This window comes from Triticum dicoccoides, chromosome 2B (assembly GCF_002162155.2).
Source record: "Triticum dicoccoides isolate Atlit2015 ecotype Zavitan chromosome 2B, WEW_v2.0, whole genome shotgun sequence".
In the NCBI taxonomy this organism is placed as follows: Eukaryota; Viridiplantae; Streptophyta; class Magnoliopsida; order Poales; family Poaceae; genus Triticum; species Triticum dicoccoides.
The window spans coordinates 116,389,663-116,407,731 of record NC_041383.1 but is presented as its reverse complement, the minus strand read 5'-3'; the positions used below and the strand labels follow the sequence as shown (position 1 = coordinate 116,407,731).

At 48.2% G+C, this 18,069-nt stretch overlaps 1 protein-coding gene across 10 annotated transcripts; it reads right to left on the bottom strand.

The window, feature by feature from the left end:
• Positions 1–3,243: 3,243 nt before the first annotated feature.
• LOC119362486 lies at positions 3,244–7,747 on the bottom strand. 10 transcript variants are annotated; one of them, XR_005173428.1, is made up of 9 exons: positions 7,386–7,747; positions 7,234–7,292; positions 6,923–6,984; positions 5,446–5,661; positions 4,788–4,859; positions 4,558–4,718; positions 4,357–4,402; positions 4,187–4,257; positions 3,244–3,901 (listed from the first exon to the last, which is right to left on the bottom strand). XR_005173428.1 is itself a non-coding variant. In XM_037627713.1 (4 exons), the coding sequence occupies exons 2-4, from the start codon at positions 5,581–5,583 to the stop codon at positions 3,704–3,706; spliced, it is 408 nt and encodes a 135-aa protein (XP_037483610.1). In that variant the 5' UTR covers positions 5,584–5,661; positions 6,923–7,068; the 3' UTR covers positions 3,244–3,703. The 10 variants fall into 10 exon arrangements, 1 of the variants encoding a protein (XP_037483610.1); XR_005173424.1 differs by lacking the exons at positions 4,357–4,402; positions 4,558–4,718 and adding an exon at positions 7,081–7,111; XR_005173426.1 differs by having other exon boundaries at positions 4,788–5,661.
• Positions 7,748–18,069: the final 10,322 nt, after the last annotated feature.

The window sequence follows — 18,069 nt, the reverse complement described above, 5'->3', positions numbered from 1 at the left end:
GGGTTGAAGTGTTGAGAATCGATTGAGGCTGTCGATTTCGATTTGGAAAGTGTTTGCAGCCGGTGCGCCAGCTGAACGCTGCGCCGGACTCGCGCAAGCCGGGGATCGATCCAAATCCTGCGGTGCCCACTAACCCCTCGCTATGCACGCGCTTGTCAGCCCACGTCTTTTTTTCCTGAGAATCAATCAGGCCATCTTTTTTTTCTGAGAATCAATCAAGCCACATCTAGGACCCACCCATGCACCGCATTGCTCACTTTCTTTCCTTGATAACCACCGATTCATTGTAGATTTTCCTTCCTCCTCCATCTCCTCTCTCTCTCTCCTCTTCATCTGCTACCTTGCACCGCATCTCTAGCAGTGACCGTCTGACCACCTCCCTGACCGACAACGAGAATTTGCTGGAACCAGCTGATTGATTTTTGCTAGAAGAACCATGGCCGCGTTCTTGCATAGATGAACCACGCAGGCAAAATAAATGATGCAACCGACCAACAAAAAATTTTGTTGGAACCGTCTGAGTTTTTTGCTGCGACCGTCGGTGTTTTTGCTACGACCGACATCGATGATTGCAACAACCATTGATGATGAACCAAGACCCATGACGGCGGCGGCCGCCTTTTGCTGAAACGGTGTCATTTTTTGCTACTACCATGTTGATGCTTGCTACAACTGTTCACAAGGGCACCAACTGCGGCGACGGCCATTTTTGCTCCAAGAGGTTTCATGTTTTGCTACTACTAGATGACCCTTTGCGCCAATGGCGCAAAGGCGGAATGCAAGCCAAGTATTGTAAGAATGAGCATATATTTCTTTTATTATGGCTGTTTCAAAAGCATATCACACAATAGTCTAAGCAATAAATAACCGATAGTTAAATGCACAGGATGATCTTAAGGGATTACATAAGATCCAAAAGGATGATAAACACAGAAGTCTTGGTAGGCATTTATACTAATATTAAGTTATATAACAAGGAGATCTTGCAACTTGCTTATATTGAGTACATGATGAGGTGCAGTCTCTTGGAAATGCATTTAAAGGCGAAAGCATATGCTTGCCCTTTGTTCATGCTAGGTGACTTGCTGCGCCCATGGCGCAAAAGGCGAGAGCGAGCAAGTATTTAAACCATGCATATGATATTGATTAAGAACCAACTTAATAAATACTTATTTTTCATTGAAATCATACCAACGGCCATGCCAGCGCCCATAGTTCATGCCGGCGGCCATGCCTGCGGCCAACATACATGCAAGCCTAAAAAACAAAATGTGGCTCATGCTATCACACTTGCCAACACAAAAAAAAGGTGGTTCAAGCACGCCATACATCTTGGTTGTGGGCATGCCTGACACACTTGTCGGCATATAAAAAAGATGATGCTCTTCGTCATAGATCAATCATCAAGCTTGAGCATCTCCCTCTGCATCTTCTCGAACCAAGGCCTCTTTCTCGGGGACACCGTGCTCAAGTGCACAGTAATGATCTTCACCTCCATCATGCAAGCGAGCGCCACTTCTTTTGTTTTGGTCTTGGCTTTGGCAGCCCCGATCTCTAGCTTCTTCGCTTGCATGTCTGTCTCCATCTCTAGCTTCGTCGCGTGCATCTCCGCCTCGATCTCGATCTTCTTCGCTCGCATCTCCGCCACTATCTCGAGCTTCTTCGCTCGCATCTCCATGTAGGCCTTCATTTACTCTTCTTTTGGCAGCCTTCTGTCGGGCAGCGACGCCCGCCGCAGCTTCTAGCTTGTCGGCATGCACCTGCCTCCGGCCAGCCCTCTTGGTGGAACGACCCGTCGCACGTCCATTAGCACCTTCTTGGGCGGCACCCCCTTTTTGCGGACGACGCGGGGCATGTTGATGGTGGAGGCGAGGTCGACGATGTCGTCGGGGTTTGACGCGTCGCCCATGGCAAGTGGCCGGGAGAGCAAGCGGGCGGGAGGTTTTCTGGGGAAGGAAGGGAAATGGGGGTGGATGTACCATAGACTGGTGGTCCAAGGGGTTGGCAAGGTCCGCGCCGACGCAAATCCGGCCCGAATTTGGGTCTGAAATGGGCCGCGCACGGACATTACAAAGAGCGGACGCTCGTCCGTTTGCGTCGGCGCGTTGAGCCGCGAATTGTGCCAGTTTCGATCCAAACGAACACGGGTGGACAGTTTGGGTCGGCGTGTTGGAGTTGCTCTAACATTCCTAGGAGTGACATTGCAGGGCACCGAAGTAAACCAACAATTAATAAAGAGAAGTGAGTTCATATCATGTAGGTTTAGCAACGTATCAGCACACATCAGCATTTATTTTTCTGAGATACTCTATTTCACCAGGATGCTCTATTACTGAGTGATGCACATACTATTTATACTTGGCAGCTAGGCATGCTAATACGCCTTCACGGACAAAAGGGTAACATGTATGCACTGTTTGTCCGTTAATATATATCTTTGCACAGAAAAAATGCAAAAGAAATCTGAAGACTATCCATAGAATAACACTTCGGTGTCACTATCTAAAATATTTCATCAACATAAATCATCTATCCTCATTAGTAGTATGCAGTATACCATCTGTCATAGCTGGAAAGGGACGATACGAATCCTAGCCAATCTGATCAGAACAAGAGTTTTCGGAGTAGCCACTGCTCTACTTGATTCCAGCTTTAACTACGGGTTGATTGATGTTTTTAACACTGGGATAGGGGCTTCAGTCTTTGAGCTTCAGCCAGTAGGATTTTCTGTCGAAACAACCAAAACATCGTCCTCTTGCCTGATCTTGGCTGCACCTTGAATATATCAGACTATGGAAGTAGAATCAGCAATCAATAAGGCCTTGTATGATCAGACTACGGTCTTAGTCGATGCCACACGTATGATTTGTTTCATCCCAAAGAAGAAACAACATATGATTTGGCATTCAGCTTCTAAAAATATATAATAGTTAATAAACCGAGGCCCTACCAATCAATAATTTTATCTCCAGAAGTCCTTTACTTTGAGGTGAGTTAAGAGAGAAAAATATTGTATGTTTCCATATGCAGTTTTGCAGTGAATTTCAGTTACAACCAAAGCTCCTTAATAAATAATTTCTTGGTTGTAACTAAATATACCAGGGCTGAAACCAACAAACCTGGTGTAGATGGAAGAGCTGTGGTCTTTCCGCCTAAATTAAGGCGGTGCCTTGATGTTAGCTGTCGACCATCAACTACTACACCACTTGACCGTGCCGGTTGTGTTGGATGGAAGAGAATGTGTGAAGCTTAGGAGATAAAAATCCTTCATCAACCAGATACTACGTCTCCAAATCCCCAACCAATAAGGAATAATTTTACACTGAGGGTACAAACAATCTGAATAAAATGATTTCCAGTTCACTTGTGTGCTAATCTAATATATAATGGTGTTCAGTTGTTAAGTTCAGAAAATTAGGGATATATAGCGGAAACAGAGGAGGTTCAGATTAAGTTAACTCTGTTGGGTCATCAGTCCGGGGTATTAACTCCTGATCAGCACCTTCAGCAACAACGACCACAACATGCCCCTTCTTCTTTATCCGTTCATACAGGAACTCAAACAGGCTTCCCTTCCCTTCAACGTGGAAATCAATCTCAAGATTCACAGCAGTCAACATCTCGGCTGCTCAGGGTGGCATGAAGAGTAACGTGTCATGTGCTCCTTCCGTAAGTTTGACAAGACCAATACCATTCACAGCGCTCACAGCCTCCACATGTGCCGGTTGATCGCATGCTGAGTAATCTCCACTGCAGTTTGGAACACAAACGACCTGTCTATGATGCCGATGTCCACAGTTTTGGGGATCCATGTAATGGGTATCCTCAAACCATGCCGTTTAATCTCTTTGAATATCGCCACTGCTCCTCTCATGGTTCCTTCCCCGCCAATCGCATAGACCTATGAGTTGTCATAAAAGGAATATTCAGATAGGATATTAAGATTAAGGCCTCAAGAACAGGACCAATTGGCATGTGAACCAGCACATTTAACATGGTACTTAATTATTTTTTTGGCAATAAAAACATGGAGCTGGGCCCATATACACCAGAAGCTCAGCTTGTTTTGTGAAAAAGGCAAAACCAGTTACTTATATGCCTAACGGACCACCAAATAAAACACAGCCTCCTCTACATGCCAATAGTTCCAAGAAAAAGCAAATTTAAATGCAGATAAGTATAGCACCTCGGATCTGTACAATTGCAAATACACAATTGACAATCCCAATTCTTCTTCTTCACTTCATCCTTGGATATCTATAAGTCATGTTGGAAAACTAATATATTAGCAAATTTAAATGTGAGTGGCGGAGAAAGTAACAGGAAAATAGAGAGCACATCCACAAGATTTCTTACAGTCCAGGAACGCAAAAAGCAGAGAAAAGCATGGCCCATCAAGGGTCTACAGCAAACAACAAGTAAACATCAGCGGCTTTGCCTATCTAGCTAAACAATTTTTTCTTTGTTCTTTTCTTTTTGCTCAATTTTGTAAAAGAACAATCAACTAAAAAAATAAGTCACCAACATATAGAGTACACTTAAAAAAAAAGAACTCACCCATACTGAAATAGTTCCAAAACAACAGCAAAAAATTTGTGATGGCATGCTTTGGCTAATGCGAGGAAATTGAGTTTCAGTTTGATATGGATGTCTCATGGAGTGGCACTATCACTGGGGAGTTTTTGTTGTGATTCTTCAGCATGCTCTTGAAGGCGGTCCTAAGAAACCAATATGAATAACTTCTAGGTACATATCATGATAAGTAAATGAGATATAGACAGAACTACCTCAGGTGATGGTGCGTTTGGCATTGCCGTCGTCATCAGAAAGCAGCATTGGTGCATTATACAACCTGGTTCCTAACCAAGACAGAAAGTAACAGCAAACGTAAACCCATCCGACAACAGCAATGGAGAGACTTATGTATCCAGTAAGGCAATGGACAGGGCTGGTTCATAATACATACATGCACACGAGCTTAGATTTCAGTGTAAGCTACAAACAGGGAATAAATAATTGTGCAATGTTAAAATTAAATAGAGAGAAGGGAAAAGATTGATTAGTAACCTGGCCTAAAACTTAGATTCTGTGTGATGTTGCTTTGTTCATTAGTGAACTTTTGGGATGCTGGCCTGAATAAATTGGGATTACATAGGACCATAAGTATGCAGTTCTTGAGAGCTAAAATTGATCCATAATTCCATGTCTACGGATGCAACAATTCAGCTTAGACATCCAATCGTAGTTAGGTTCAGGTTCAGTCTATTTCATATAGCTAGCAAAAGCAAGTGGAAGGCCTCCACCCTAGGGAACTACTTGTTTGCATGTGCTCTGACTAAACTGAACAAGATCACTTGTATCTCTGAAATGTACTACACTCTTATTTTCTGCATAACAATTTTGTGACATCCATACACAAACATACATGTATGCCAATAACCAAACCTGATCGACATAATCCGCTGATAGATGCAAATTGCATTGACACAAACTGGAGCCCACACAAGTGCCAAAAGTAGCACGTGTGTATGGCAAAGCTTCAAGAACATCCAGTATTCCCGCTGAGAGCATGAGCAGATCCATGTCCGAGCCTCCATCGTTGTAATCTGGTATCCCATTCTCATCCTTGCCTGACCTTTGTCCTCCCAAAATCAAATTGTCCTGAACCAAAACAGAAAGAATTCGATTCATTTACTTTTAGCAACATGTAACAGAAAGCCTACTAAATCTTCCTTTGGTGGAAACTACACTTTCATCTACCCAGAAAGGAACAATTTTGCACAATAAAGAACACAGACGTCAAGGACTTGAGATCTTCGTTCCAAAAATAAGTGAAATTAACATGTCATACATATCTGCTCCTTAGTATAAGTAACTACTCCTACTTAATGCCCAACAGTACAGTCTTAGAAAAATGAAGGGAAAAGAGATAAGTTTAGAACTGAAGTATGCTTGAAGCCCAACAGTATAGTATGTCTGAAGCCAACAATCCAATGACCCTGCATAAGAAATAATTATTGAATATTTTTCTGACCTGATGCAGGGTCATGGGATTGTTGGCGGTTGAAAGACGGCGCAAGGTAGTTGCTCGTTGTATAAAATACACATCAAGAAAAGTCAACCCACTCATACTTCTACAATGGCAGGGGCAAATCAAAAATGGATAGAAGAATTAGGACAATCCTAAAATCTGGAACGCAAATTGCTTCTTCAAACAACTGGGCTTACTAACTCAATTATACACAGCCACACTTGCTCAGAGATTAGATAAATCACAGGTGTAAGCAATATAAAGAGGCTCAGACATTAAATAAAACAGGAATGTAAGAAATATGAAGTGCAGGTTTCTGTACATCTCACACATCTCATTTGTAGTGCACAAGTCGTCAGATGGTTCAAAGGGGGATATAATACAAAAGCAAGACAGAAATATAAGGTGCAGGTTTCTGTACACCTCACACTTATGATTTGTAGTGCACAGGTCATTGGATGGTTCAAAGGAGGATGAAATACAAAAGCAAGACAGGTTTAGGTAACACATTCAAGTGTGATTATTAATGTATCATCACACACTACAAAATATAATTATTGACTCGATAGCCGGACCTACTCGGCATATCAAGAATAGCCTCAAATTCTGAAGAAATGAGGCATCATCAGGTCGGGGGGTAAGTATGCCAATGATCATATCCTCACAAAGTCACAATTGATCTGGACTTTCTCTTTTTCCAACTAAACTGATAACTTTGTGTTATCTATCAGATACGAGAGGTAATAATACAACACCAAAAGTATCTCTTCTGGAATTCCATTCTTAGTAGTAACAATCTGGGAGAGAGAAACCATCTCATTTATATTTCCTTGAAGTATGAAAATACTGCAGTAATGTGAAGGAAAAATTCACAGGACCTGGAGTGCTCACCTAGGACTTAAAAAACATCTATTGCTCTCAACCTGTCCGCAGCATTCTAAAACTTCCACTCCCTGCAGCAAAAACAAAAGGAAACCACCAAACTGAGTATTGCATCAACAACGAAACAACAATCTAGAAAGGTAATGGAATTGAGAGCATGCCCCTACGAAGCTCCCATTTGAACAACTAAACCAGCAGCTGCAAAATTGTACATCATTAGACCCTGCTTCTTGCAAGCAATTCATCAAGCACTCCATGAGCACAAAAAAATGAATCATTAGGAGAGAGATGGAAAAGAGTGGTGGAGAGGATAAGCATACCTGCAGCAGAGCCCGCTGTAACCATTGGTGTAGGAACCGAACCTCCTCGACATCAAACCCTAGAAATGAAATAGAATGAAATTAATCAAGAGAGGAAGGAATCAGAACAAGGACCTCGCATGGGGAGGCAAAAGGCGGCGTTGTGCTCTAACGGATGGGGCTGGTAGGGAGGCCGAGACGAGGTCCTCATCAGTGAGCTGGAAAAGTTGGAGACGAGCAGGATGGTTCCAGACGCGGATCGAGGTGGTTCCGAAGGCGAGAGTACCTCCACGAGCGCCTCCATGGTGCAGCACATGCCGGATCTCCACGAGCAGCTGCGGCGGGCACGGCGCGCCGGCACTCCGTGCTCTCCTGCAGGCTTGGCTCCTTCTCCAGCGCACCCCCTCTTCTCCACTTCACGTCCCTCCTCCTTCCTGGTTCTCCACTCGGCGGAGCGTCGGGAGTTGGCGAGGGCGGGGCCAAAGACGGGGAGAAGGAGAGAGGGCGGCGGCTTGCGGGAGAGGCGACGGATTGAGGAGGAGGAGAGGAGGCGGGGATCAGACCTGGCCAAACGGGCCGGCCCGGCACGGCACGGCCCGGCCTGTGCTAATCGTGCCTGGCCCGGCACGGCCCGCCATGGCACGTTTAATAGCCGGGTCGTGCCGTGCCGGCCCACGGGCGCTGCTCCTTGGCCCAGGCACGGCCCGATTAGTAAACGGGCCGGCCCGATAGCCCATTTAGCACGCTGGGCTGCACATTTTCAGCCTGCTGGGCTGGTTTTTAGGCCTATTGGGCTATATTTTAGGTATATATATAAAAATTCTGAAAAATATATAAAAAAAATAAATGGGCCGTGCCGTGCCGGCCCGCGTGCCCAGGCTCCAGGCCCAGGCACGGCCCAAGGTGTGCCGCATGCCGGGCACGGCCCGTTTAGCCCGTGCCGTGCCTGGCCCATGGCGGGCCGTGCCGGCGTGCTCGCGGGCTGGCCTGTTTAGCCCGGCCTGTTTGGCCAGCTATGGCGGAGATTGGGGGAGGCCGGGGAAAGAGGAGGCAGCGGATTGGGGGCAAAGTGGAGCAAGCAGGACAAAAAGCAACGCCCACCCACGAGACCGACACATGGGGCCGGCGTGGCTGAAGCGCAAGGGTTGCTGCTGGGTGCTAGAAGAATGGTAAAAAAACGCCCTGCCAACCCACGATCGCTCCTGCCAACCCATGTTCCATCGTTGCTGCTTTTTTCCACCGGAACAGGCACACACATCGTGTGGCTGCGAGGCTGGCCCGCGGGCAAGGCTGGCCCATCCGTCATCAACTCTGGCCTTATTACGCAGCGTACGCAAAAACGAACGTCCAGATTTTCACCAGAGCGATGGAAGGTACACCGACAGTGGACAGCGATGTATATCGTGCGAGCAGGATCGGTTTGAAACCGCGATGGCGCTAGATCGGCGGGTACTCTAGGAGGCTTTATATGTTAGATTGGTGTTGACATTTGCTACAATCGTTCACAAGGACACCAACAGCGGCGGCCACCTTTTGCTGCAAACGGTGTCGTTTTTTGCTACTACCATGTTGATGCTTGCTACAACTGTTCACGAGGGCACCAACTGCGGCGACGGCCATTTTTGCTCCAAGAGGTCTCGTGTTTTGCTACTATTGGTGTTGACATTTGCTACAACCGTTCACAAGGACACCAACGGCGGCGAACGCCTTTTGCTGCAAACGGTGTCGTTTTTTGCTACTATCATGTTGATGCTTGCTATAACTATTCACGAGGGCACCAACTACGGTGACGGCCATTTTTGCTCCAAGAGGTCTCGTGTTTTGCTGCTACCGGTGTTGACATTTGCTACAACCGTTCACAAGGACACCAACGGCGGCGGTGGCAACGACGTCCTTTTTTGCTACTACCATTGTCGTTTTTTGGTACTCCCGATGTTGACGTGTTGCATCCGGCACGACATCGAGCTACAACCGACGAGCCATTTTACTGGGGTTGGCGTGAATTTTTGTTGCGACCTGTGAGTGCGGTGCATTTTTGCTACAACCAGCGAGTTGTTTTTGCTGGGACCCGTGTATATTTTTTATGCTCCTGGCAACAACAAACTTTTTTTTTCTACAACTTGCAAATCGTTTGCTGGGACAACATGATTTTTTGCCACGACTGACGTTGGTGAATTTATTTTGCTACAAATGACGGGTTGTTTTGCTTGGACCGGCGAGAATTTTTGCTACGTCGCTGGAACGGCCGATCATTTTTGCCGGAACCGTCGAGAATTTTTATTGTGACCAGCAACTGGTGAGATTTTTTGTTGCGTCCCGATGATGGTAAGACATTTATTTTGCTATATTTTTATTGCGACCGGCGTGATTTTTTGTCGCTGAGAATTTGTGGTGATTATTTGTTGGGACCGGCGAGACGGCATGAAGATTTGCTGGGACCAGCACAGGCCATGTTACAACGAGCTTTTTTGTGTGAGGCAACGACAGCGAGTTGCGACAGTGATGCATGGCGGTGAGGGCGAGCTGCGACGGTGGACGGGGCATTCACGAGAGCTGGGGCATCGCGAGTCGACGAGCAAAGCATTGGCGCATGGTGCCGGCAGAGCATTTGCCGGATGACAGAGTGCTCGCGCGCGAGGCGACGACGACAAGTTTCCACGGCGATGCATGGCAGCCGCGACGAACTGCGACAGTGGAAGCTGGGCGTCACGAGTCAACGAGCAAAGCTATGACGCATGGCAATGACAACTCGTTCCATGCGGACGAAAGATGCGGGTTTAGTTTTGCATGACTCCGTGGACCAGATACAATCTTTACGGATAGACGCGAACACGGGTGGACACCAGCGCAGGGAAAAAGTTCATTTTAAACCCTGAATTTGTAGAGGTTCGGCAAAACTAACCCTGACATCAAAATCCTTGTCGATTGCACCCTGAACTATGCAATCCCGGTCTAAAAAGAACCCTGAGTTCGTTTGCCAAACCGGGATTGTTGATGTGACCGGGATTGGGCTGCGCTGCGAAGTGCACGCGCGGAAAAGACTTGGCCAGCCCATGCCCATCTCACTCTCCACGCACGGAAAAGTTTGCGAAAATAAAAAAAGTAAGAAAAAAGTTTATGAATTTTGAAAAAATAATCACGGATTTAGAAAATGTTCAACGATTTTGAAAACAAGTAAATGGATTTTTAAAATTAAATCTCACGGATTTTCGAAAACATTGTGAAGTCCGCAGGTTATTTTATACGTAGGAAGCACCTCAAATGAAAAGAAAAAAAATCTTTATACAGTACTGACCGAAAAAATAGGGATGAAATTACATGACCAGAAAATAACGTTCCCTTAATATATTTGTATGTCTATTTTCTCATACAAATCCACTGGTTTTGGTTTTTAACATATGATTAACATTCTTTTTTAGAATACATCTATTTATTTTTTTTGGAATACTTTGTATACATTTTTTAAATGTCCCAAACATTTTTTTGAAATGTGTAAACATTTTCCAAATGCAACGTCCATTTTAAAATTACACACACACACAGTCACACACGCCGGCGTTCGTTGATGTGGAGCTGTACTTCAGTGCTTGGACGACGTCCCCGCCGTAGCTCATGCCGTTGACGCACTAGCGTCCGTGTGATGTGTACTAGTGCGTGCGTGCGTTATTCCATGTACTACTGGTTGTGATGTGTGTGATCTAGCGGAGCTAGCACTGGCTGGCTGCATGCGTGAGCTAGCTCCCCGGATGGCTGCACGCGCGTCGTCGCTCCGGCTCGCTCCATCTAGGTGTGTGCCTGGCCCCCCGTGCGTCTAAATGAAAAAGTCCGTCGTTTTCAAAAAAGATTAACGAATTCAAGAAAAAACAGAAAATGAAAAATAAAAAAAAAGGAAAGAAAAGAAAGAAGAAAATGAAGAAAAAGGGAGCCACCCCCCTGTACTATTTTTCTTTAACAAAATAAAATTTAAGTGGGCCGGTCCAACAAGGAGTGGGGTGTGCGCCCTTTAGAATTTTTTTTAACGAAAAAATTAAAATGGACCAGCCCGCCAAATGAATCCGAGTTGACATGACGCCAGGGTTTAAATTAGATCGGGGTTATATAATTTAGGATACAATGGATCGGGATTTTGATCTGGGGGTTCATTCCGCCTGACCAATACAAGTTCAAGGTTTAAATTGGACGCAGAGTAGCGGCCTTTCGATTCTGGTCTGCCGATTTTCACCAGGTCGCATCTGGGTCGTGCGGTTACGCTGGAAATCGATTGCGGCCAACTGATTTATTGGGGCCCGCTGGTCATGTAAAGAGGAAGCGGTGGTCTCCCGCTGGTGACACGCACGCACCTCTCAGCCGCCGCCACCCCGCCGCGTTCCGCCGCCACGCCACCCCACCGCGATTTTCTGCCGCCGCCATGCCCGAGCTCCTAAGCCACCGCTGCTCCTCGCACCCCACGGTTCCTCGGCCCACGCCGCGCCTGCCAGACCCCGAGCTCCTAAGCCACGGCTGCTCCTCGCACCCCATGGTTCCTTCCTCGGTCGCCACCGCGCCTGCCAGACCGCGTTCGAACCGCACCGCTGGGTCCCGAGCTCCGCCATACCTGACTCGGTATCCACCCGTCAGCAGCTCGAGCATCCGACCCAAGCTTTGCTATCTCGCCCCCTACTCCACCCCCTTCGTCCCCTTCCCTCCTCTTCACCATCACCGGAGCCTCGAGGTGCTGATTTGCATCAACCAGTAGATCCTCCAGCCTTCGTCGTCCATCTCCATCTCTAGACGACGTGCTCCATCTCAGGTGTCCTCTCCCTACTGCTGAAGGTAATCGCACTTCCGCTTGTTGTACTGTACCTGCAGATGCTTGAGAAAGGTGAGTTTTTCTGTCAAGATGACCGCTGAATATGTGGTAAGATCATCCAGCCATTCTCATTATCTTTGCTGCATTCCTTCGCGTCCGTCTGAACATTGAGCCGATACTCGGATTCATGGCATATATATTGAATGTTTCCCCTCCTCGGATAATATTACTGAACTTTTAGGCTAGCATAGGCCCCATTGAATACCATGTAAACTTGTCGAGAGCCAATAGCTCAAGTATAACCACCATATGGTCCTTTATTTGGAAATCTCTTTTCTGTATAACCAAATAGAAAGTACAGAGAAAAGAAAATTATGCAGAGAAGGAGTACATGATCATGAATAAACAAGCGAACTAACAAACTGTCCTGGATGAAATCCTTCTTGTGCTATTGGCCAACCACATTCTACCTCAGACTATGTTGTTTAGTTGCTGGTTTTGTGACACTTATTAGTTTTTTTTTACTATGCCCACAATATACTAATGGTAACTTTCGATAACTTTCTACTTAGATCTGATTACCCGCCTAACAACAAAATTTATTGGGAGGTTGCCAACAACAGTTGGCTTCACTCGTCTCCATGTAGATCAATTGGTTGAGGTAAGAGAGGCATATATATCGACCTGGTTACAAATTGGTTGCAAGCATGTAGCCAATATTTTTCGAGTTAGCGCATGAAGATCTGTGCGTTTGGTGTGAAAGAAATATTATCAAGCCAGGGTAACCTCACAAATAACTTACTAAGTGTAATTTGAGAGTTCCAGGTATTAATTAAGCTCCACCCGGCTCAATGTTGATGGTCGTCTGGTTGATAACTTCATGCTGTACTTATATGTAGTGGTGATCTTGGCCTTACATTACATGAGTCTATGGTTTTGATGGTTCGGACACAGCCCCTTCGTTTTGTACTTCCGTTACCTGAGCGTTCAGCACATGTTTGCTTTGTTATCTTCTTCATCTATCCAGCCAACACTTAGACTCTAGACACTTGCCAAGTCAAAGTTAACATCGCCGTTTCGGGAAAAAAAAAGTTAACATCAGATGTTCTCCAACCTCCTGGCCAGCCCAAGTGCGAACAGAAGGGCTTTAGCATAGACCGGTAATCAATTTGCCAAAGTTGCAAAAGGTTTATGATGCCAGTAGGGTAACTTGCAGTTGTTTCTTCTTGTGAAGACCACATGAAGTGAATCAATTGTCAAGGTCCTACGTATGTAGCACAATTGTTCGTCATATCAAGCCCGAAAAGGATGTGCTTTTTTTGACAATTTTCACCTTACTAATTATCAGCACGGGAGATTAGATGATTTGCCCCACTTTACAAGGGGTTAGATGATTTGCCCCAGGGTTGTCTCAACGACCAGTGGCCCCGGCCCCACCCGGCAGCCTCTCAGGAGGGGCAAATTATCTAAGTGGGAAGTAAAGTGGGGCAAAAGATCCAATTTTCCTTATCAGCATAGATATTTTTTAGATGAACTTTTTGTATAGATAGATACTTCTTTTTCATGAAGGCGTATGGAAGTATCAAAGGTTAGATTTAATTAGTACTCCTGACCCTTACTAAGGAGTATAAAGTACATACCTACTATCTTGATCACCTCATATTGTAGAATTCATATTTGTGCGAATGGGGATAAATATAGTTCATTAAAATGCTCATTTGGGGATGTTTCTGTGTTGGTATAAAGCTTAATGTATCTTTAAGTCTGTAAATACACTATGTCCCTAATTTTAAAGCTCTTACAGTCCATTGAGGTCTTCAATTTCTGATTTGTGTTCCAATTTTTACTGGGTTGTTGTCAGGGTCCTCGGAGGGAATCAACTTATTGGGTGGGTACGTGTCGTTTGGTTCGCTGGAGGGGAGAGTAGTCCGGGGCGGTCTCCCACTGGTCCAACCTGCTAGGCCGCATGTTGGGTGCGTGGGATTTTGATGCGCGTGTGTCGCCTGCACGGCTGGAGTGCCGCTTTGGGGGGCGGTTGGAGTGGTCGAATTACCACCAAAAGAGAAGAAGCGTCCGCGTCGCTCCCAGGGGGGCGACACGGACGAACCATAGCCCGCCGCCGCCCACCACACCTCCTCTCCCCGCCTCCTCGCCGCCGTCAGGTGACGCCGCCGGGCAAAGCCCCGGTGGTGGTCGGCGGCGGCGGGGTCTTCTCCCTCGCGCGGCCTTGTCTGCGGTGGCGGATTCCTCCCCCGCCCGGCCTGGTTGGTAGGGATCCAGCCGGTGCGGCGCGCGGCTCTGGATGGCGCGTTGCTCAGGCGGTTCGTGTGCGCCGGGGAGTTGGCCTCGGGCTCCTTCAACGGCGTGGTGGTCGGCTTGGATGGGGAGCGACTCGGGGAAAGGAGCTTCAAGGCGGCGGTTGCGAGCTGCCGATCTGGCGCGGCTTGAAGGGCGGCGGTGTGCTCATGCTCTCGATCTGGCGCGCTAGAAGGGTTCTGGCGCGGCTAGAAGGGGGACATGTGTGACGCCCTCGATTCAATCGTACACTAATCATACACGCAAATGTGTACGATCAAGATCAAGGACTCACGGGAAGATATCACCACACAACTCTAGACACAAATTAAAATAATACAAGCTTTATATTACAAGCCAGGGGCCTCGAGGGCTCGAATACATCAGCTTGAATACAAACGAGTCAGCGGAAGCAACAATATCTGAGTACAGACATGAGTTAAACAAGTTTGCCTTAAGAAGGCTAGCACAAAAGCATCTACGATCGAAAAGGCAAGGCCTCCTGCCTGGGAGCCTCCTAACTACTCCTGGTCGTCGGCGTCCGTCACGTGGTAGGAGGCACCCTCGGGGTAGCAGCAGTCGTCAAAGGTGGCATCTGGCTCCTGGACTCCACCATCTGGTTGCAACAACCAGAAAGAAGAAAGAAGGGGGAAAAGGGGGAGCAAAGCAACCGTGAGTACTCATCCAAAGTACTCGCAAGCAAGGATCTACACTACATATGCAACATTATCAAAGGAAGGCTGTATATGTGGACTGGGCTGCAGAAATGCCAGAATAGGGAGAAGGCCTAGTCCTATCGAAGACTAGCATCTTCTCGAACCACCATCTTGCAGCAAACAAGAGGGAGTAGAGTAGCATAAAGTAAAGTGGTAGTAGTGTTATCAACCTCGGCCAGAGATCCTTTCTCGACTCCCTGCGAGAAAGCAATCCCAGAGCCATACTATCCAGTTATCATCACAATCAAATCCTCATCACCAACCAGTTCTCATCACAAGTATCCAGTTCTAGTTGTATCGATCGGGATACAACTCCAAGTGTCCGTTACCGTAGGACAGGCTATCGATAGATGTTTTCTTCCCTGCAGGGGTGCACCAACTTACCCACCACGCTCGATTGACTCCGGCCGGACACACTTTCCAGGGTCATGCCCGGCCTCGGCCAAACAATACGCCGCAACCCGACCTAGGCTTAATAGAGAGGCCAGCACGCCGGACTAAACCTATGCCCCCAGGGGTCATGGGCCATCTCCCCGGAACTCCTGCACGTTGCGTGGGCGGCCGGTGAGCAGACCTAGCTACCTCCCTAAAAAGGCAGGAGCTTACCAGTCCAACCCGGCGCGCGCCGCTCCGTCGTTGACGTCTATTAAGCTTCGGCTGATGTACACGACGCAGAACGCCCATACTATGCCCACGTGATGGTTAGTGCTATCAGGCCAGAGGCCCCTCGGATCAAATATCCAAATCGTAGTGGATTAGGAACGCGCGGTAACAAGCAGAGACTCACGAAAGATGTGACCCCGTTGCCCCGTCTCAAGGACTTGCGGCAAGGGCTAAGAATGCCCGGCCACGCCTCGTAATTATCTCACGGGCACCTCCCAGGTCAACCCGTCTCCACATCACTTTCCAAGTAACAGTTGTAAAGTCCAAGTATCCGTGTGTCCAAACATCAAGAGGAAAACCCAAGGAATCACCCTCGGTGGGTTCCACTCAATGTAATCATCAAGGTGAACGTAGAGGAATCACCCTCGGTTCACACTTGAGGGGTTGCACGACAGAGTCGTATCGGAAGTGGTTAAAGAGGAAATCACCCTCGATGACCACGACCGAATAGCTACACTACAGGGTTAACATCAGAAGTGTTGTAGAGGTCTCACCCTCGGCACTCGATAGTAACCCAGTAGTGTCGAGCAACTAAGGGGAAAGTGATGTGCGGTGTCGGGGCCTGGTCTTCGATCCCGTTGATCGGGTCTTCTGATTATCCAGCGGGGCAGTCGGGACAAGGCGGGGGTCACTGATGGATCACTAACCAACCTATACTAAGCAGTTTAGGATAAGCCGGTAAGGTAACAATAAGCAGGTTACAAAAGGAGGCTATGCATCAGAATAGGAGCAAACAATAACAATAGCAAAAACTAATGCAAGCATGAGAGAATGGAATGGGCGATATCGGGATGATCAAAGGGGGGGCTTGCCTGGTTGATCTGGCAAGAAGGGGTCGTTGTCGATGACGTAGTCGGTCACCGGGGCATCAGCGGCCTCGGGGTCTACCGGAGAGAAGAGGGGGAAGAAACAGTAAATACATAGCAAACAGAGGTAACACTAAGCATGACATGACGATACGTAGCGCTAAGCGTGCTCTAACGCGGTCCTAGACGTTATAGGTGAAGGGGGAAAACAACCAGGAAGGTGTTCCCGGTTCCGGACCTGTGTCAGACAGATGACCGGAGGGGAAAAGTTCCATGTTCAGCATGCTAGGGGCATGTGACAGATGAACGGACCGCGTATTCGGATTCGTTGGATTTTTCTGAGCAACTTTCATATAGAAAACATTTTCATCGGAGTTACGGTTTATTTTCTATGAATTTTTAAAGTTTAAATAATTTTCTGGAATTATTTAAGAAAAAACAGAAAAGGAAAAATGACGTCATCATGGCGTCATTGTTGCATCAGCGGTCAACAGACTAGTTGACTAGTCAACAGGGCCCAGGGGGGACCCACTGGCAGTGACTGGTTAGGTTAACTAATTAGTTTTATTTATAAAATCGGTTTAGTTAATCTAATTACGTGGTGGGGCCCGCACGTCAGTGTCACAGAGAAGCCCAGTCAGCATGTTGATTGGTCAAACCAGTCAACAGGGTCCCGTGGGGCCCAGCGTCAGTGACTCAGGTGATGAGGCCCACGCATCCATGTTGGTGGCTGCGCCTGGGAGGGCTCCGGCGACCAAGGCGACGGCGGCGCCTCGCCGGAGTTGGCCGGAGCCGCGCTACAGGGGGCCTCCGGACCTACGGCTTGGACCTAAGGGAGCGGCCCGGCACCGCGCACACGATGGTGACGATGACTGGCGTCGGGGACGACCGGAGCATCGCCGGCGACGAAAAAGGCGGCGACGACCTTCGGGCGTGTGATGGCGAAGGCGAAGCAGCGTGCTACGGAACGAAAGGAAGGGCTGGGGAGGATCCCCGTGGTGCGGCAAGTCCAACGGGCTTGAGCCCGTGACCAAAAGGTCACCGGAGTCTCGCCGGCGACGAGCTCCGCGGCGCTGCGTTCGGGCGCACCTGGGGAAGCAGCTAGGGGGCGCGCCAAGTAGGCAAGGAGAGGGAGAAGGTAGGAGAGCTCACCGGGGAGGCACAAGGTGGCCCGGTGTAAGATTAGTAGCAGCAGCAGTTGCCGGAGACGACGGAGTTCGCCGGCGACAGAGGCGAAAGGGGGCGGCTCGATCCGCACCCCGCAGTGGCTCCCGGCTCGCGCTCACAGACGAGGACGGGGTAGACGACGACGGCAGAGACGATGGGCACGATGGCGAGGCGAACGGCGCTCGATGGCCGCGAGGACGGGCGAGGCACGGCGGCGACCGCGTCGGACTCCTCTCCAGAACGAAGGAGTGGAAGAGGGAGAGGCGGAGAGGGCGAGGGGGGTTCGAGGCGTGGGTGGAGGTAGGTGAGGAGGAGGTCGAGGCGTCGAGGGGAGGGGCCCTTATCCACCCGCGGCGTTGCCGGCGAGGTGGTCGGGCGGCGACGCGCCACTGTAGCGGTGCGCACCGGGGGAACAGGAGGG

What these genes read in the sequence shown, in the direction of transcription:
- LOC119362486 (XM_037627713.1), bottom strand. Translation starts at nt 5,583, where the DNA reads ATGGATCTGCTCATGCTCTCAGCGGGAATACTGGATGTTCTTGAAGCT. An exon ending in CAGCGGATTATGTCGATCAG is followed by an intron (nt 4,860 to 5,445) that starts GTTTGGTTATTG and finishes TGTCTTGGTTAG; the next exon opens with GAACCAGGTTGTATAATGCA. An exon ending in CAAACGCACCATCACCTGAG is followed by an intron (nt 3,902 to 4,787) that starts GTAGTTCTGTCT and finishes GACAACTCATAG; the next exon opens with GTCTATGCGATTGGCGGGGA.